Source organism: Styela clava, chromosome 3 (assembly GCF_964204865.1).
Source record: "Styela clava chromosome 3, kaStyClav1.hap1.2, whole genome shotgun sequence".
In the NCBI taxonomy this organism is placed as follows: domain Eukaryota; kingdom Metazoa; phylum Chordata; class Ascidiacea; order Stolidobranchia; family Styelidae; genus Styela; species Styela clava.
The window spans coordinates 20,492,313-20,513,961 of NC_135252.1; the positions used below are offsets into that span (position 1 = coordinate 20,492,313).

Genomic DNA, 21,649 nt, shown 5'->3' on the forward strand with positions numbered 1-21,649 from the left:
TCTGATATATACCATGGTCCATGACACTGTGAATATGCCACACTTAAAACATCTGAACTATACTTATACAGAATTACACTTTTAAGTTTCACCCTTGATAGAATAAAATAACAATCTGAATAGCATATTTTACAAAAAATAATAAAAAATTCAAATACTTGCGGTAGCACTGAACAAAAAAAACAAAACTTTGTAACTACACATTTTGACGTTTTCACGCCTTCTTAGTTTAAAATGAAATCGGTCTCCAACTTATGAAAATTCGAAAGAGTATTCGGGAAAAGTCCCACTGCTAGGCCACAAAAACATTTACAATTGGGACAAATTGCTAAACCACGTGGGCCAGATAAATTTGGTTTGATTTGTGGCGCCAAATAGTTCAATTTGGATTGTATTGACAATGACTGAAAGGTGATTCTGTTTCGTTCTAATTATTAAAGTGCAAGTGTCTAGTTTTCGAAAAGAAGTTTTCGCTTTCCTTGTACATTTTCCGTTGCATGAAAAAGTTAATGGGGCACAGGATTTCTGTGCAATAGGCCACAAAGGAAAAGAGTTGGACATTACTGGTTTAATCAGCTCATCCACACATCACCTGTCTTTGGTTGATGAGCTATTATAATAGTTTATGAAGTCTTTTCATGACTCTTCATCGCAGCTTGAAGACATTTTCCAACAAGACAAAAATAAAAGTCAGTAGGAGAAAGCAACGAATAATGAAAATGATGATCCAGTATGATTATTGAGGGGTTGCCGCCACATGTATTATCCAAAATTTGAGATACATAATCCAAACACGTATGGTAGCTCAAAACGTAAAGCACAAACTCATAAACTACCTACTTTACAAATCATAAGGCACACCGGTATTAAGGGGCAATGATAATAAATTGCTTAGATTTGATTTTCAACCATTCATAAGGTGCATCGAACTATAAGATGCAAACATTACTGGTACTGTTTTAAAGTTTGCAATATAGCATAAAACACTACCGGATCGATACATTATACGACTTGTAGGGCGTGTAGGGCGCACAATCCATTTTTGAGAAAATAAAAAAATAAAATATTTAAAGCGCGCTTTAAGGTCCGTGAAATATGGTAATCGTTTCGGCGTTTGTATAAACGAATTCTTAGTTTGGGTCAAAATTGAATATCCGCCTTATGACAATTTACAGATGACTCCGAGACATTCAAAAAACCAATTTGGACTCAGATTCTTAGTTGAGTCAGTAAAGTTTGACTCCGTGTGTTTTTGTCTATCAGCCTATCATCAGCTGGTTTCAGTCAAGAGTGAGTAATAACTGGAGTGTATAATTTAAAAGTGTATGGAGTTTTTTCGTAACATTCATCGTCGTTTATTGAAGAAACTTCTCAAGAAAACAAAAAATGCACACAGCAACCGAAAAATCAATATAGCAAACATGCTCAGTTCTTGAGATTCTGTCTGACGGATGCGTGGGGATTCACAAGTTACACGTGGCGGGGAATAGCGTGTTCCATTCCATAGTCTAACTCCACTTCTACTAGAACTCATGGAAAACTCGTTAGACCTTGTATGGTGCCTGGTACGGGCTACATTGGGCTGATTGTGTTTGTCAATCAAATTATCTGATCCTCTACGAATTCGTATGTTAATTCCATCATTCTTTGTTGTAAATTTTTCTTCTGGCAATCGAGATTTGTCCACAAGACGAACCTTTACTTTACTCAGGAAATAATGATTTTCAAGTAATTTTAGCAAATGAAGTCTTCTGTTGTCCAGTGACCAAAATTTATTATTCATTTCTATGATTTTTATAAGTGGTATGTCATCAACGTTCAGTTCTCTTTGTAAAATTTTTCTCACAACATCTTGTATTGTATCTCCGTTTTGAAAGTATGGTAGAATAGAATCCTGGGTGTATCGAACATCTGATGGGCGAACCCATACTCTTGATTCTTTTCGATTCCACATACTATACATATAATAAACTTACGACAAGCCAAAAGTACAAAAGATTTGTTATTCTTGTTAAAAACACGTTTAGATATTCACCTGACGTACCCCACAATCTAGTCCATCCATTTAAACCGACAACTGGTTAACTATTCCCATACTCGACATGTACTGGTAACCGGACGAGAGTCCTTGACATATGATAAGGCAGACTTATCACTTTTCCTCTACCCGAATTAAATAGAAAATTCTCAATTTTCTGAAAGTTCGATCCTACTAGCCGTTTTATTATCATACTAAGTCATAAAGAGTAATCTGATCTGTGAATCTTTTGTCATTGGGCTTCTTTCAGTATCTCATCAGATACGTGCGATCTAATCTTGTTGAATTTTTTATAGAACTTTTAATGCAATTAAATGAGAAGAACAAGCCGGTAGGCGCCCAGGATTTCAGCTGATAGTTGAAGCTCGCACTCAAGCTACCGGTTATCATACCTAGAAACTTGAGGATCTATAACAGACGTGGGTAAACTACGGCCCGCGGGCCAAATCCAGCCCATTGGGTTATTTTGATCTGGCCCGCCTGATGCTGCCACAACCAAACGGAAATCATACTTTGATGTTTTAGCTAAACATATCTCAAGAAATTTAATTCTGGCGCGAGGCCTATTGTTTTCCACTGTTGCTTTTGTAACACTGTAAATATTGTTCATAAAATGTAACTTTTAACGTCAAAATTACATGGTTACAGTGACTGTAGGCAAAATTTTTGGTCCCTAATCCGAAAATCTTGCCCACCCGTGATCTATAACGTCAGCTACCAGTTCATTTTAGGTTCTGCGCGTTTCGTAGACATTCTCTCCTGTAGCTAATGGTTAAAATAATGTTCGCTAAAATCCCTAAAGTTTCTCCAGTTCATGGAATATCGAGACGAAAGACAACTTGTTCGAAAGAGTATTTTTTTCTGCGGAAGGTAGCATTGTATATCGGTCCAGCCGTTAAGTCGCCAGAGCTGGACACACAGACAGACAAGCCGTTAGGCGCCCGATATGGATCTCCGCTATCGGCAGAGTCCGCGTCATTCCAGTTTACTGACGGGTAATACGGAGACGCCATTGTACAGAGAAAATTGTATCAAAACTGCCAGTTCATTTTGAGCGCTGTGCGGGTCATCGGTATCCGTGTGCAATGTTATGCCGTGGCTAATGATTGAAACATGTTCACTAAAATCCCTAAGGATTTCTTAATTTATGGACTATACAATGAAGAAGACTTGTTAGAAAGAGTATTTTCCTCCGCGGATGGTATCATTCTCGGAATTTTAATATTCGACTTGGCTGACGAAAAAATGGCGGTAATTTATCATAAAATGGGAATATTTTCAAATTAGAGCGTTTTTTGCTGCTGCCATGAAAATGAGACACAAATCCGGACTTCCGGTAAAACGCACATAACTAGGTTGACAGTATAACCTACGGGTGAAATTTCCTCTAGATCGGTCCAGCCGTTAAGACGCCAGAGCTGGACACACAGACAGTCAGAACGACCGATAATAAGGTTCTTCTATAGCGGAGATCCAACAGAACAGTAATCGGTAATTATTGACTCGATTAATTTTATGTGAATTAACTTGCCTTTTATGTTATATCTAAATACTAACGTAAATCGTAACTTGGCTGGTACGTAAGTCTCGTAAAAACGTTTTCGTCCCGCGATGAATTTCGCGACCCTGAAAAGGTTGGTGACCTACATTAAATATTCTACTACATAAATTTCTAATTTGGTCGTTGCGGACTCATTTGAACGCTCTGCGGACTCATTTGAGACCGCGGACTCGGGTTGGGAAACACTGTTCTAAGCATTGAGCTGCAAAGCTAGTAGTGACTGATATCAAGTATAGTTTTAACGTATTTTTACGCCTCTTATTTCAGGATCTGAATATATTCAAATCTAATAATTGACTCGGTTTAGCATCTTATTTACTTATCGATTTTAATCGGTAAGTATGTTAATAGATATTTGTCTGTCTGTCTGTTAGATGCACGCGATATCTCACGAAAGCAAGATTGAATCTGCTCCAGATTTTGCATGTGCATTCATCATATGTCGTACCAGAAGCCTATTTTGGATGGATTATGTCGTATAATTAGCGAGTTATCAATTAATTAGTGATGGGACACAAGGTGTCACTATAGAATAAGAGCGCTGTTTTGGGGGATCGCCTAACTTTCGATCGATAAGTCTTCGGTCTCTGACCAACATCTCGTTTTGATTCTTGTTGTGTTTTATCTGAAATGAAGGAAAGCGCCCAGGTCGTTTGGCGGTGGAATCCTTTTTGTGAATAAAAAAAATACTTTCAACGAATACCTTTCATATCGTTCCCAGATATAAGCCACGGTCTTTGCCTCGATCGTTAAACCATGAGTGACGTGTCGGCTCAAGATTTGAACCCTGTGTAACTGACATCTTGTACTCAAACAGCAAATTTTGGTTAATTTATATCTGGTTTAAAAAGATCATCTTCAAAAATATGATTCATATTTGAGCCTATACAGAGCATAACAACATTGACGATGCAATGCTCAATAATTTATCAGCGACTCCTCTATGATCGTCTCCGCACTGGACATCATCGCTTACCAGATGCCACTCACTGCAAGTCATACGTATAAAGGTTTATCTGCTCAGTAATCTCAACAGCTATATCTGTCATTTGAGCTCTTGTCGGTTCAAAAATTGTACTGGCTGGGTTTACATTTTATGAGGTTGAATTTTTGAATTGCCTGCCCCGATGCCAACCTAATTACAGGTACCACGTAAAATACCTACACGAATTCCCCAGACGAAACGTAATAGATTGTATGCTTTATGTCGCTCATTGCGCACTGATCCAATTTGTAATCGAGAAAATGGTTTCGATTTGAATATTTGAGCCCTGCGTACGGAGCTAGAAATCACCTGGCGTAACATTTCATGAGAAAGAGATAAAGCACAAATATTGTGCTGGGCACACATATTATGCCATTCTGGAAAAATTTAGACAATGCTCAAATATATAGATACGAAAGCCAAAATGAAGTAGATATTCAATTTTTCACAGTACCTGTACCCGACCGTAGTCTTACCGACCTCGACTGAGCATCATATTGCAATGATCGCGAACGCGAACTCAGAATCGCAACGAGGTGCGTAATTTTTAATTTTAACTTTGTGTCTGACAAGCTTACAAAAATCGATTGCCATTAGAAAAAAATACTCATTGTCATTCGAATAGTATTGCTGTTAGAATTTATCGTATTTAATGTTTTTTATTGGCAATTATGATTCAATTTGTGCCTATCGAATAAAAATGCCGCTTGAAAGAGAGTTAGCCCAATACAAAACCTTTGACCTTGAAAATGAATAGCCCTGTAGTTAGGAATGAAATAACATAATTTAAAACCGAGACATTATGCGATATTACTTTTATGTGTTCATTTATAATGTTGCGATAGAATACTTTGAATAAATATGCAATGGTAGTGATCATTGAAAAATGATTTAAAACTTTACCTATAATAATATTTTACTTAAACTGGAATAGATATTAGATATTGAAAGAGCATGCTCCATTGTAAGACAAATGCGACAAGTGCAAACATGTGTGGGACAAGTATGCAACGTCATTTTTGATACATCCTGCCAACAGTGTATCAAGCAAGACACATGAAACACCCACGTTGATTGATTATTCCACGTAAAAAAATGATTAAGGATTAAAAATGTACCGCATCAATTATGTCTTTGATTTTTAACAAAAAAAATTTGTTTTAAATTATTCGAGTTACACAAATATATTTGTGCTAGTGGTAGCAAAATTCTTACATCACCCAGAATCGCTGTTTTTCAATCTTGCTTTGCATCTTTTCATTAGGGTACAGGGGAAGCATAGGCAAGGATAAATAATTAGCGCCAGAATCACAATGAACAAAGCAAAATGACGCTCGCATCAGTTTTTGATCCCTTCGACATTTTAGCCCCTATTATTTTAACTGCGAAACTCCTTATTCGGGAGTGCTGGAAAGATGATTTGAAATGGGACAAAAACTTAGATAACCTCAGGAAGAATTCTCGGGAAGAGTGGACCGAATCATTAAAACAATTGACTAATTTCCATGTGCCTAGACCAGTGCTCTTCAACCGGGTATACGGTGTACCCAAGTGTATACCGAACCGTAAGTTTGGTATACAACCAGGGTTGCCATACCGTGCTTATTTCTAAGATTTGTGCTTATTTTCTAGCGTGTGTCTTATAAAGTAGCGATGTGCTTATTTCTAAGAAAAGTGCTTATTTTTGAGTTATGTCCTTATTTTGTCTTAGAAACATGGATGACTTGTTTATGTTTTGCGTACAAAGCTTCGGTAGAAACGGGTGACTATTTTTTTATGTTATACGCAACGCGTTTAATTTAAAATTATGTGTTAATGTTATTTATTAACTAATTTGTTACCCACATTTTGGGTTAGATGGTTGTGCATCTCATTGAATATGCACAGACGCCCTTTGGGTTGTTGTTTCCTGTGGAAGATGTTGAATGCTTGATGTTTATTGTGTGTACTTACTTTTAGAGGTTGCGTGTGGCCGGTATTTAATGGTTTTCCATGGCCTTGCGCGATTTCGAGGCTGTATGCAACCTTGTTTGAAGCGACTTCTAATAATAAAAAGTTGGAGTGCGGAAGAGACTTGTGCATGATTCTTTTCTCATTTTCAATCTCTCCTCTGCCGTTGTTAAGTACCCCAAAAATAGACTTTAGACACCCGTGCTTATTTTTGGCTCTAGGTCGATGGCAACCCTGTATACAACTGATAAAGGGTATACGAAGGGTGTACAGCCTGAGTCAAGGATTCTAATTCTTTGGGTTGGGGATTTCGGCTCCTATGCATTTCGTTTGATTCAAGTTGAACAGTATTCCCGTTGACGCTAAGGCCGCCAGTCAAATTTATAACTTGCGGACACTAGCCTATTAGATTACATGATGATATCGCAGTACGATATGCGCTTAAAATTTAATGTTTATTTAAGCCTTATATAAACATTGGTATTTGTAAAGTATACAAAGTTCTTGAAATATGGTAAAAGGTATACCACGATAAAAAAGGTTGAAGAACACTGGCCTAGACAATATTTAGGCGCCTCGAAAACTGCTATTTATGAGATTTTCGATGCGTCTGAACAAGCTTACGTCGCAGTGGCTCACTTGCGTGCCAAGAAATGTCAGTGTGTGAATTATAGTTTGTCGATGGCCAAATCAATTGTTTCTCCGATGAAATCTATGTCCGTTCCCAAATTAGAGCTGCAAAGTGCTTTATTAGCCGCGCCCGATATTATAAACAGTCGTCCTTTAACTTCTATTAGCGACAACGTACGTGATCCAGCTCCCCTCACGCCCAAATACACCTTTGGATCAACAGTGCATCAGAGAAGATGGAGACAAACCGAAGCAATTTCGAATCGCTTCTGGAAGCGCTGGCGACGAGCGTATGTACCAATGCTGATGACTCGAACAAAGTGGAAAAAAGAGAAGAATTTATTGATAGATGATATCGTAATTGTAGTAATTGATGTAGATGACGACGTGCCAAGAAGACGTTGGTTACAAGGAAGAGTTACTTTTAACCGGGTGTGTGTAACTACCGTCAAAACAGCAGGTGTGGAAATAACCAGACTGGTGACGAAACTATGCCTCCTGGAAAATGAATAACCCCTTGAAGGGTTATTGGGGGCGGCTGTGTCGGCGATAGAAGTTTCTTTTCAGTTGATAATATTTTGAACGCTGTTCTTCCTTGTGTTCCGACCGGCTAATTTTTATCGATAATTGCTTTTCTGTTTTGACGCGAGTTTCGCGGGCTTTACTGCATCCGACGTGTCACGCGTGGCTCTTGCATCTCGACTTTACGCGTCGTAGGACGTTCTTGTTTAATCTTGTTATGATGTTAGTGGTGTGGTTTCGCATTATCCGCTTTATTGACTTAGCGTGTGGGTGGAATTTGGTCTCGTTAGGTAGAACTGTGGTGAGGGTATCGTAACCGGGGCCCCGTATGACCATCGTCGTCATTTATTGTTTTAATTGTTGATGTATTTTATATTTCATTCTTATTAACTGCTTTCTAAATTTAGTTGCTATTTTTATGCCAATAACGTTATCGTTCACGTTTCCTGTCAGTTTCTTGTATTCAACTTTGTATCTTGTATATTCAACTTTGTCAGATTTAGGCACACAGATGTTCCATGTCATACGCGTTTGACGCAAGCAAAATGACGCTCGCATTAGTTTTTATTTCAAGTCTGAATTTCCAATCTCGCCTGCTTTCTACTAGGGAAAGGTTCTACTTCAATAATTTCAAAAATGCTATTCCCGCTTCCATACCATTGAACGCAATGCAAAGTAGTCACTGACAAGTAGAGAGAATGACCATGTCTCCGTTATCATACAAATACATAAATATATATATTTCCCAAGCTTTTGCTTCATTGTGCTTGTTTGCCTGAATGGCTCATAAAAAACGATTTGTTTGATTGCTGTATTGTTTGACAAACAAAATCTTCCAAATTTAAATGAATCAATCATTATATTACGCAATGTTTGGACATCATTATCTCAATATTTATTAGTTTGCAATGTAAATAGACACAAAAAGTCATCTGACAGTACAACGGATAATCGTTAAAGGCCAAGCAGTTGTTTAGCGAGTTTGCCTCATTCAGTGAGCATATCAAACAGAACAGTGGTTCCCACTATTTATTACCACAGCTTATGGCGACTCATCTAGTGATATTTTACAATGTAATTTTATTTTTGATAAATGAACACAGAAGACCTCTTCCAAAAAAAAAAAACATAGTGTTATTCTTCTGAGGAAAATAAAACTAAATCCTGTCTAAATTTCGGGGAAACACGGTAAGAAGTAAGAAGTGCTGTACAGTGTACGAAACTGCTATACACAAAAAAGCCACATTCTTTGTGTAGCAAATTTTTGTTCCTTTGAAAAGATCGTAAAAAGGAAACTTTCACAGGTTAGGATTTAAATTAAATTTAATTTCTTTTGTTTTTTTTAAGATTTACGTATTCGAGTCGCCACCGATCCTAATAGCCAGTATAATTAATCAAAGATTTCTACATCTTTTCACGACCCACTAAGATTCCTTTTGCGACCTACCAGTGGGTCGCGAACCATAGCTTGGGAACCGCTGAAATAGAATATTTCAGGTTTATGTCAGAAGATAGAAATTGTGGGCAAAGCTTTCTATTTATCCGTATAGTTTATTCAGGTAGGACTTATAAATAATTGACGTTATAAAGACTTGGACTACTAATTCAATAGGAACGATGGCAAAGTGCTATGATTAAACAAAGGTTAAAGCTCCAACAATTTACAAAGGACAGAAAGGGACAGTCGTCGAATGGTAAAGAGCGCTTGGTTAAGAGTCTAAAAATACGATATGACATAAAGTCTACATTGGATATATCAATATTAAACTTATCTTTTATAAACCAGTAACCAGGGTCAAAAATTCTTACAAATATGCGTTGGATTCAATAAAACAAGCTGCCATACTGATACAATATGCATCCAAAAGGGGAGTCTCGATTCGAATTCGAGTATCGTATTCCTTATTAGTTCATGCATTTCATACGAACACCAGGATATACATTTCTAAAGCGTTACTTCAATACGCTTCGCTACACAAAAGCACAACCCACGACGGCAAAGTAAATGTTCACAAACGATACGACTTTGAGCAAGTAGTTATTGTTATAGTTATTGTTGTTCCTCTTTTTACTAGGTAATTAGGCTAGGCTATGATTTGTTGGCTATGCCTTTACCATGCACGACGTAGTTACGTGAATTCGTGGATTTCCCGACCGCATTTGGTAAGATTTTTTAGTCACAGCTTTTATGTACTAAGAGAACAACAAGCCACCAGACAAGCACATGCCAATTTCTATTTTCAGCATCGATGGCATAACTTAGTGGTGCAGTATATTGAACTAAATGACTAACAACTTAAGTTCTGGATTTTTCGTAGTTTGCCCATCCCTGTTTTACAACAACATGTCAAATATGTGATAATAACTTGTAATTCAGCGTTTTGAAACTTCAATAAAATATTGTTCATATTGATAATTAATTAAAATATACATGCAGTTGGAAATTTAGCAAATTTATTTTACAGATACATACAGTTGGAAATTTTAAGACAAGGCAACGAGACAAGAATTAAATAGGAAATCGATCCGACCAAAAGAATATGGCCAATAGGAAGCCAAAATGCCAAGAACAAGACAACCCAGCAATATACCCTGAGTGCGATCATGTACAAGATTGCCCAGGAGATGATGAGGTACGTTTGACTGTACGCTCTACATTTGTCGCTTCAAAAATATGTGTACCTATATGGAGGTAACTAATTTTGTTCGCTTACTTTACATCAAGTTGTGTGAGGGGACTGAAACCTATGGGCAGGGGGATATTCTCTTGGCTAACACAGACATTCCTCGATCTTGTAAAGAAACCAAAATAAGGAAAATCGGAATGAAATTATGGCCTATCCCAAACGTGGTACACACACTACGGGTGTATCTTATATTTTACGTTGCCTACTTTAGCATTGAGCAAGGCCTTGATATCTCACTTTCAAAAAACTAGCTTCTCGGGTTTGTGAATGAATATTTTCGATTTTCGTCTGTGTTATGATAGCAACAGGATATATCTAGTTTAAACGGCGTTTGATGGCAGGCCCAGACCGACCAGTTAATCGACCAGTTAAACGACTAGTAAATTTAAACGACCAGTGTACGACTATAGTTGAATATACCGGCGACTAGTGTCACTTGTATCACATTTCTATAAACAATTTTTTGAAACCATATCGAATAAAAATTACCGAAAGTTACGAGCAAAATATACGAACACTTTCATATTTATTTTGGTGGTGTTTTATACTTTGGGTTGAAACACTGTGTTTTAAAAAGAATTATGTTCAAGCCGCATCTTTGGGAATGGCATATCTATTTTGTAAAATCTCACTGAGCCGGTGGGCCAGTATTGGCCAAAGATATTCGTTTTCAGGATGTTACATTTTTATACGCTCTTCTTCAGTCAGTAGTTCCTTTTTTTCACCAAGCGGTAAATATACACCGTAAATACACAATGTAAACAAATCGAGAGAAAAGCGCTCGAAAAACGATCTTGTTATTGAGCTGCAACAGCTTAGTTTAATATTATTTTTCAAGCAGATAATATATATTATTAACTAGTTTTAGAAGATATGTCTCAAGTTCATTCAATGTTAAAAACCTTTTTGATTTATTTATATTTAAGTTAAGCTTCCAATTGGAAACTATGCATTCATCTAGTACTCACTGAATTCTATGACCGACCGAGTCAATTCAATATGACAGAGCCGAGGTCAAGCTCATCAAACATTTGCACTTGTCTTGTTCAATACAAAGGTTAAACCCCAAAACAATACGTTAATAACAGTAGCTCCCAACATATATGGCGGGGTATACAGAAAATTGTATGGGAGAAAGGCGCTGTATAAAACAATTATTTAAATGATAAAATTGCAGGCTGTGGACAGGGAAATTACAATGAAAGAAGAACACAAAATAAACAAGAATTACGGGATTTTCAAGAATACATTCGTTCCGTTCAAGAGCATGAAATATTTCAGCAACATGAAAGCTATTTAACACCTGATGACAAAAGAGAAATTATAAATAAATGTTGTGATGTGATCCAATTTCTCACTGAAATATCAGTAAGTTATCAACATTATTAATATTGTACAGGTTTATTTAACTTTGACTTATGTTCAGAGCAAATCTGTATACCTCCTTTGAAAAGATTGGATTCATTCTTTCATTTGTACAGTATATTAACATATAGATTATAGATTATTTACAAATACTGCTTTTTATATCTTAATTACTAACTATCTATCCGTTGCATTCTGTCAGAGTTATACTAATAGTATTGGATATATAGCATTTTTAGATAAAGATCGTGGTGAATATACGAAACACTCGCTAATTTTATTTTCAATATCTTTAAATTCAATTTTACATGAAACATTCTTTACTTATAAAAGCTAATAATTATCTCATAGAATATCTTATATTTTCAGGAAAATTTCAACATTAAGCAATTACAGGCCAAAAGACTCGGATTTGAAGACTTTGTTTGTAGCGTACTACACAGATTACAACACAGAGCTCAGGTAACAATATTTAAATTTTAACAATTTGTTATAGATTGTATAACTCCTTGTTTATTTAGCCAACAAAAACCCATGTTTTGCCAAGCGTAGAAAAATGTGAGTTAAGATTAAACTTTAGTCATATTAACTAATTTTTTACAGTAATTCTGAAAGAATGGTATTTACACAAGCGTGATTGCGCGGATCGTACTGTTGACTTACCTTTAGATCTTATGTAATTAATCTAATGCCATAAAAATGAATATGGGACTATATTTAATTACCGTTTATCTACTGGGCATCATTCACAAAAAGGATTCAGACATAAGTTTAAATAGTTTATTATTTTAAATTACGAATATTGAGAAAAAAAATTATTGTCTAAATATAACAGCTTGTAGGTGACAGAGAACAAGAAAATAAGCGCAATGAAGCTATTCAAAGTTTTCAGAAGTACATTCGTTCAGTTCAAACTTACGAAATATTTAAGATATTAAAATCGTTATTGACACCTGATAACAAAGATGAGGTCAACAAAAGATGTCACGAATTAGACAAAATGCTCAGTGACAACCTGGTAGAGTATTTATTACTTGGATACAATTTTAAATCAAACAGATATACTGTTTTTACGTATCGAACGTATCGAATTTTGGAAATAAATTAGGTCACAATTATTTGCTTTCTTTCATCGTTATTATATCCTTAGTACAGTCAATCAAAAAACATGATTATATATGTTCATGTTGTATAATTCAAGTATAATAAAACTAGTTTACATACAGAGAGAGCTCGATATTAAAGATATTGAGTCCGAAAGACGAGAACTCGATGATTTTATCAAGATTCTCATGCACAGTTTACAAAGTAAAGATCAGGTAATATATTCAAAAAAACGTACATTGACATTATGTCTAACGAAAAAAAATATAAATCAAACATTTTTCTGGGTTATTGATATGCAGTCTATTGTGGTGGAGTTTAAATACCAGATTTTATTGACGAAAAATTAGACGTTGGATAACCCAGTAAAAATTTATGCCGGCAGATAGCTGGGAATTTTAAATAAATTTTGTTTCAACATGAGAGAAGAATCATGAACCCGAAGCCGGAGGTGGAGTCAGCTGCTGAATATTGATATTTAAACATTGCTCTTAAAGTATTATCAGGAAGAGAAAGGAAGGCAAGAACAAGAGCTACGAGTTGTAATTCAAAGTTTTCGTAACTACGTTCGTTCTGTCCAACAACATGAAGTATTCAAACAGTATGAAAGGTTTATATCTCCAGAAGATCGAAACAAAATTAATAGAAAATGTGTTGCATTGGAGAAATTTCTAAATGACAAGGTCGTAAGTTTATTGCGTTATAAATCACTTACCAACTTGATCATGCCTCAAAATTGGGGACTCCCGTAGTGTGTGTACCAGATCACGGGTAGGCCATAATTTTATTTCGATTTTCCATATTTTAGCTCTATTACACGTTTGAGGACTGTCTGTGTTAGACAAGAGAATATGCCTCCTACCCATAGGTTTCAATCTCTTTACACAACATGGTGTAAAGTAGGCGAACAAAATTAGTTATCTTCATATTGGTACATACACTTCTGGGACGCCCAAAATTGTTCAGTAGATTTATTAATTTGTATTCTTATTGTTATCTACAGAAAGATTTCAAACTCCAACGGATACATAAAAAACAATCAAAACTCGAAAGTTTTGTTAATGATATGTTGAAAGGTCTGCAATATCAATCCCAGGTAAATTTTATGCTATTCATGCGAAATTTTTAAGTTTTGTCTAAACATTTAGTTAGTTTGTTATTAGAATAATTTTCATTTTGAGCAAATATTTTATTTATAAGTAACGTTTCGACATTTAGTATAGGCTTTTCGTTGATTGTTGCTTGGTTCTAAGTGTTATAAATACCCTCATGACCGTACCGTCTAACCACAACTTCGAAATAAATTCCCGAGTAATCATGCGGGACAAAAACTAGGATATTTACATCTTTATTTGACCAGTTTACTTTCGTTTACTGGTTGAAAACCTGAATGAAGATTCTAAGATTTACTATTAATCTTTGATTACATTTATAAACCAATAAACATTATTATATTATTGACACAGATCGCAGAACTAGGAATGGAGAGAAAAGAAGAACAGGAACAACATAAAGCAATTAGGGAATTTGAGCAATATGTTCATTCAGTTGAAACGCATTCTATATTCGGAGATTATCAAACGTTTTTGTCACCTGATGAAAAAGAAGCTATCAGAGTTGAATGCATCAGATCGAAGGAATTTCTTAGTTCAAATTCTGTGAGTTCGATTGTATAATTTAAAATTTTCCTCAGTTGGTTACATCTAATTCGGTAAAACGAACTATCTGGATTAAATATTCAAACTCGGTTCTCAAGCTTTATTACAATGTTTATCTTTAGGTAATTATAAAAGTAAAATCTACCCCTATGTTATGTATACCGTCTATTTTTAGTGTGCTGTGATTGATCATCTGTGGAACATAATAAACATAAATTGCGTAAAAGAGTACTTTGCGATCTTCTATGTGGCCAACAGTAAATTTTACCAGTACTTTCTCGCTTGCAAAATTTACCCTCAATGTTGTTAAAATTTACCTCAGATGGAAGACCCCCTAGACTCAATTTAAATTTTAATTTTTCGTGGAGAAATGGATATTTGATAAACGTTTCTATTGCTAGGAAAAGCTTGACACCAAAAAAATACAGATCGAGAAAGAAAAATTTGCAAAGAACGTTGAAAGTGTTTTGGAGATACTACGACAGGCAAGTGCACTCAAATCGATGTTTTTCACAAATCCTAAACCTATAAACTTTCTGGAATTTTTATTTGCATTTTCTTATGGTCTTGACATAATTGAAGGTCTCATCAGTGGCCATTCAAAGGAACAACTGAACATGGTTCAGTTAAGTAAAAATCAGCATGAATGAAATTACAAGGCATCGAAAATTTATTCATCCGATTTTTTCATGCAAGTAATTTTCTGAAGCATGACTTTAATTGAACAGTAAAAAAAGTACGTACTTGTTATTTTGTAAATTATTTTGAAATCGACAGCTAGCAAAACTAGAGAAGCGAAGGGAACAAAAGCTAAACGAAGCGATGAAGAATTTTCAGCAGCATATTCAATCAGTTCAAAATCTTGAAGTATTTGCTGAATATGAAAAGTTTTTGTCGTTTGATGACAAAAAGGATGTCGATGATAAGTGTTTCGAATTAAACAAATTTTTGAGCACAAATCCGGCAAGTTTTACTAAAACTTTTATTTTATTTCATATAAAAATACTTTATTATACATTTTAAAGCAAACATCCTTATCTTGGTTAACTGATATAAAAATTTATTAATATTGTTTCAATAACATATTATATATCAAAGCTATATTGCTTACCTTAAAATAACTATGAAAAGAAAAAGTAAGATTAGAAACCAACTACAAATTGAATATCTAAGTTAGGAAAATAAAATATTGCATTTTCATTTATCTATCAACCCACCTTATCATAGAATGTTATTATCCAAGCTATATTAAAAATATTGAAGTACTTACATAGAGGAAAAGTGAAATACAATTTGGAAATCATTTTAGGAAGACCTTGACATTAACCACGTGAAAGAGAAAAGATTGGAATTTGAAAAATTTGTTGCAAGTATGTTGAAATCTCTGAAGCAAAGACATGGGGTAAATAAAACTCTTACTGAATTTTGTGATAGAATTTTAGAACGATCAGATGTAGTAGTGGTCTATTTAGGCAGCACATAACTGTCTTCTCGTTACTTATCGATTTTAATCGGTAAATATGTTGATAGATATTTGTCTGTTTGTCTGTCTGTTAGATGCACGCGATATCTCACGAAAGCGAGATTGAATCTGCTCCAGATTTTGCATGTGCATTCATCATATGTCGGACCAGAAGCCTATTGATTTTTGACGAATTATGTCGTATAATTAGCGAATTATTAATTAATTAGTGATGGAACACAAGGTGTCACTATGGAGTAAGAGCGCTATTTTGGGGATCCCCTAACTTTCGATCGATAAGTCTTCGGTCTCTGACCAATATTCTCGTTCATCTATAATTATGTTTTATCGGACCTGTATATACTGTGTATTGCAATATCACATTGAAAATATATTGCTCATATATGTCCTATTTTGCATTTGAAAAAAATCAACGAAATAATAGTTATCGAGTGACCCGCCTCCTTCAAAAAACAGAAATCATACCTTTTTTAATTACTTTTACGAAAATGGAAGAAAATTCATTTAATAATATATATAGAACATGAACTTTTGTTTGTACAAAAATAGAATATGTTCTATTTTGGTCACCCTCTAAAATGAATTTTTGGGCAAGTTTTGGACAAGTTTTCAAATCATTCATTTTGACATACGAATTTGCTAAAATTTAACTGAACATTAGTCGTTTTAGTTTGGCATACATTACAAGAAAGAAAGGGGCTAGCTGGTAACCTGAGCTTCATTTTACAGATTCTTTAAACATTTAGGTTTTTCAGGGTTGTAAGATTTTAGGATTGTCAAAAATCATATTATCTAGTTTTAACATATTATTTTGTTTTCTAAAATTTCACAGAAAGTAAAACTAGAGGAGAGAATGAAACAGCAGCTTAACCAAGCAATCCAGAAGTTCGAGCATTATATCCATTCAGTCAAAGAACTTTCTGTATTCAAGCCGTATGGAATATATTTATTACAAGGTGACAAAGACCTAATTAATGGAAGATGCAAGGAAATGAATACATTTCTCAACTCGGTAAGATTTCTTTGAATTATGTATACATGTAAACATGTATTATACATTTTCGAAAAACAAAATTTTCGTGGTTGATGAAATAATCTCATTTGTCTTGTTGAGATTTGGCTTTAGCCTACAAGTCAAAGTTCAAACAGAGATATCATTCTTTACAGCGATTTATTCAACACATAGTCATGATATATGATCCAGCTCACTCCTATAACATAAAAGTTTGCTAATAAGCTAAAACTGAAAGTTTTGTCCCCAACTCTTAGAGTTACCGGTACGTCTCTTTTGTTTAACCCTTTTCTTTTGTCGGAAACAAGTCACGGCCCCAGTTAGAAACAAAACGACCCTGGCTACTGCTGTCAACCCTGTGCTTGACTGCTAAAGTGAGAAATTTATTATCATTGTCAGAAATGTAATTGAAATATTCTTTTTAGAAAAACCTCAACATGAAACGGATAGAAGACAAGACAGCAGAATTTGGAGTCTTCGTTAATCGTGTATGGATGGTCTTAAACACAAAGCTCAGGTAAGTGTATGTTGCTGCATTATGGGAGAGGCATACGTGTCTCACATCGGATTGAATTTAAGGTTTGCCAAACAAAAGTCAACAGTGTCTATCTGGCAGTTAGGAGGCACAAAATGGAATTATGGAACGTTTTTCAAAATCGTTGTTGTTGTTCTTGGCGTTGGCGATAACAAAAAAAAAATTCTTTGCATTCAATTGACCAATCAATTTTATTACATGAAGATAGAAAACGGCGCGACATAGTTTTTTTCTAATATTGCTAATAAAGTAATTCATGATCTTAAACATGCAACTATATTGTAAAATAAAGCTTGATGAACAGAAGAGAAAATATGAAGAACAGAAAAAAATTGAAGAGATTCAAGATTTCCAGAAGTTTATTGAGTCAGTGCAAAGTTATGCAGAATTCCAGAAGTATGAGGAGTTTTTATCTGACAATGACAAAAAAGAAATCGATGATAAATGCATTGAGTCGGAGGAATTTCTTAAAAAAAAACAGGTCAGTTAATCATTTGAAATTTGCAATATTAAGGTAAAAATGGATTCTGTATATATATATATATATACCTCGTTAGTACATATCCTATCAGTAATTTTTTATTTTTCCGCTTTGAGCTTATTTCAAATATACTGAGTAAATACTGATAGGATATAAAAAAAACTGACAGTGTAAGTCTTACTTACGTAATAATTAGGTAAGAGCGTTAGTTAAAAAATGAGCCGACTGTTTATAGGCAAGTTTCATTATCAACAAATTTTTGTTTAATCATTACATCCAGCTACGTTAGTTCTTTTCTAATAAAATATCTTCAGTCTTGATGTATTGAAGTGATTTATTAAAATTAACAGAAAAAGCTTGATTGAAACTCATAGATACATATGACTTTCTGGCCATTTCTTTTATTTATTGAAAATTCATCCTAATTCTCTAACAATACATCCCAGATCCAAGTGAGCACACGAATTTTTTAAACCACATAAAATAACCTTTTTACAGCTTGAAAAGCAGAAGAAAATGAAACAAGAACAGAAAAGACTTGAAGTGATTCGAGATTTCGATCAATATATCAATTCAGTACAAGATCACACAGTATTTCAGAAATATGAGAAGTTTTTATCTCATAATGACAAGGAAGAAATAAATGTCAAATGTCTTGAAGCGAAAGAATTTCTCAGGAAACATCAGGCTAGTTTTTTGAACTATCAATATTAAAAAGCATCAAATAAATTTAAATTTTCCCATTTAGCAATCTTTTCAAACTTGTTTTGACTGCTACATATTAGTATTTCTGTCACTAGTATAAAGCTATATACGTTCACCTCGTTAGTACATTTTCTATCAGTACTCTCATTCCGTTTCGGGTCTTGCCTTAAGTTTATTAAAACATAAAAAACTGTTTAACTGAGAGTAACTATTATTTACATAATAATTAGGTGAACTGTGTGAGCGCTTGGTTAAAAATGGACCGACTGTTTAAAGGCATGTCCCAATACATGTTTATTTAGTCAATCCATGCAGTTACGTCAGTTTTTTTGTATTAAAATGTCGGCGATCTTGAAGTATTGACGTAATCATTTACAGGGAAATCTTGATACCAAACAAATAAACGAAAAAAGATCTGAATTTGAAGATTTTGTCAAAAGTCTGAAGGACGGCCTAGAACAAAAATATAAGGTAACGCGTTTTTTTTAAGATAATATAGACCCTTTATATTTTCCCGAAACAGTAGTAGAAATGGATTCAAACCCAAATGAGATACAAATGACCTGTCGGTTTATTCCATATATTTCATACGAATTCATTTGAAAATTTATCAAAATTAATACTAAGGAAACAACGAAGATTATTAATAAATATGATTTAATACTTCAATTTTATCCTCTAAATGTCATTCTACATGCAAAATTATATTTATTTTCGATTACTGAGGCAACTTAATCGATATGATCTGTGATCGAACCAATTCAAAGTTTAGTTTAATATTTTCTATTTCAACCATAATTAATATAATAAATTGATTGCTATATTTGTAATATCTGTATACTTCAAATGCGCGCAATCTCCTACCTTGCCTCGTTCTCGATATTCTTGTAACATTGAAAATATTTCTGGAACAAAATTTAACAAACAAGTTGAATAAAATATAAAGTCTACTCTACTAAACTTGAGGTACAAACTGAATAATTACAATTTATTATAATGATTACAAAAACACAATTTACAGGCCCATCACCTAGAAAAGCAAAGGAAGAGAGAAAACGAGAGAGACGAAGCGATTGGGAATTTTCAGCAGTTTATTCAATCAGTTTATGCATTGGAAGAGTTTGCTGGATACAGGAAGTTTTTATCACCTGATGACAAAAAAGATGTTGATAATAAGTGTATCGAAATGAACACATTTTTGAGCACAAATCCGGTCTAAGTCTTCTAAAAACCTTTCTTTTCATTAAAACTAAATAGGTAAATATTTCAATTTACATATTTAAAGGGAACATTCTTATCTTCATTATTTAATATATAACAAGGTCTGTAATGCAATAACTATGTTTATAGCTTATGAAAACTACACATGTATTAACCTAATCATTTACAATAACAGGAGACTCTCGATATCCAACAAATACAAGACAAAAGAAATGAATTTGCTGATTTTGTTAAAAGTTTGAAGGACAGTCTAAAACAAAAATATAAGGTATATGGGTATATTACATATAGATATAAGGTCTCGGTTTTCAAGTACATAGAATACTAAAATAATTATGAATTATATAATGTAAGATTAATATGATCTGTGAAGCAGCATTTCTGAATGAAAAGCTTCTACAAGACGTTCAAATAAATATGGTGTAATTCATACACAAATAATGGTTTCCAAAAATATTATAAAATATTATAGTAAATATAAATTTAACAGGTCTATAAAGAAAAGCAACAAGAAAAACAAAACGAACTAAACAAGGCAATCATGAATTTTCAACAGTATATTCAATCAGTTCAAACATTTGAAGCATTTGCTGAATTTGAAAAGTTTTTGTCGTCAGAGGAAAAACAGGATGTCAATGATAGGTGTTTGAGAATAAACACATTTTTGATAACAAATCGGGTAAGTTTTAAGAAAATTTAAGTTATATCATTAAATTTGAATTGGAAATATGTTAATTTACATATTTACAACAACAATCTTATCTATTAATTAATACATAGCATACATTGTAATGCAAGTCATACGTTTTTTAAATGTTTTTTATTATTATTGTTTTGATAACATCATTGCTTATTAAAGTTATATTACTTAGTTTGGAATATCTATCAAAAATAAGATTAGGAATAAACTACAAATTGAATATTTAATCTCGGAAAATAAAACGGTGCTCCAGCAGTATGTGAATCAAGATGGCGGATACCGGAACGTAGTATGTGTACCAGGTCAGGGTTAGGCCATAATATTATTCCAACTTTCTTTATTTTAGTTCTATTACAAGTTCGGGGACTAGCCAAGTGACTCCTGTAATATTTGTATCTGAAATGGTGGCCTAACCCTGACCTGGTACACATACTACGTTCCGGCGTTCTCGACCGTTTTCACATACTACGCGAGTACGAATGTAACTATAAATTGTACATTTTTATAAAAAACAACCAAATGTCTTCATTGATTAATATATTTACAAACGAAAATCAGATTAAAAATTGAAAATGAAAATTATTCTAGGAAAGCCTTGACATCAACCAAGTGAAGGAAAAAAGATTAAAATTTGAAAATTTTGTTGCAAGTATGTTGAAATCTCTGAAGCAAAAATCTCAGGTAAAAATCTTATTTATTACATTAGGTGATCGAATTTCTATCACGATTAGATGCATTATAGACGATTTGAGCTGCACATATATGGCTTTTCTTCCATCTATGATCTTGTCTTATTGGATAGGAACAGGAATGCTACACCGAGAATAAAACATTTAATTTGCAGCCCATGTATATTCTACTTTGCATTTGAAACAATAAATAAATAGATCAAGTCAATAAATATTTATAATTGCATTTTTCTCGCTGAAACGTCAGAAATCTTGCAATTTTGGGTTTCTTTCTATTACCTCGGCGGAGAAATAATTGTTCTGGTCTAACAATATTCATTCTT

General features: G+C 33.9%; 2 protein-coding genes across 2 annotated transcripts; both read left to right on the forward strand.

Annotated features, from left to right (window-relative positions):
• Positions 1–12,916: 12,916 nt before the first annotated feature.
• On the forward strand, positions 12,917–15,150 carry LOC144411717 (uncharacterized). Its single transcript, XM_078110756.1, has 5 exons — positions 12,917–13,057; positions 13,349–13,525; positions 13,846–13,938; positions 14,309–14,500; positions 14,902–15,150. The coding sequence occupies exons 1-5, from the start codon at positions 12,917–12,919 to the stop codon at positions 15,148–15,150; spliced, it is 852 nt and encodes a 283-aa protein (XP_077966882.1).
• Positions 15,151–17,798: 2,648 nt separating this feature from the next.
• On the forward strand, positions 17,799–21,465 carry LOC144420916 (uncharacterized). Its single transcript, XM_078110757.1, has 7 exons — positions 17,799–18,011; positions 18,510–18,698; positions 19,095–19,187; positions 19,738–19,929; positions 20,113–20,205; positions 20,428–20,616; positions 21,226–21,465. The coding sequence occupies exons 1-7, from the start codon at positions 17,799–17,801 to the stop codon at positions 21,463–21,465; spliced, it is 1,209 nt and encodes a 402-aa protein (XP_077966883.1).
• Positions 21,466–21,649: the final 184 nt, after the last annotated feature.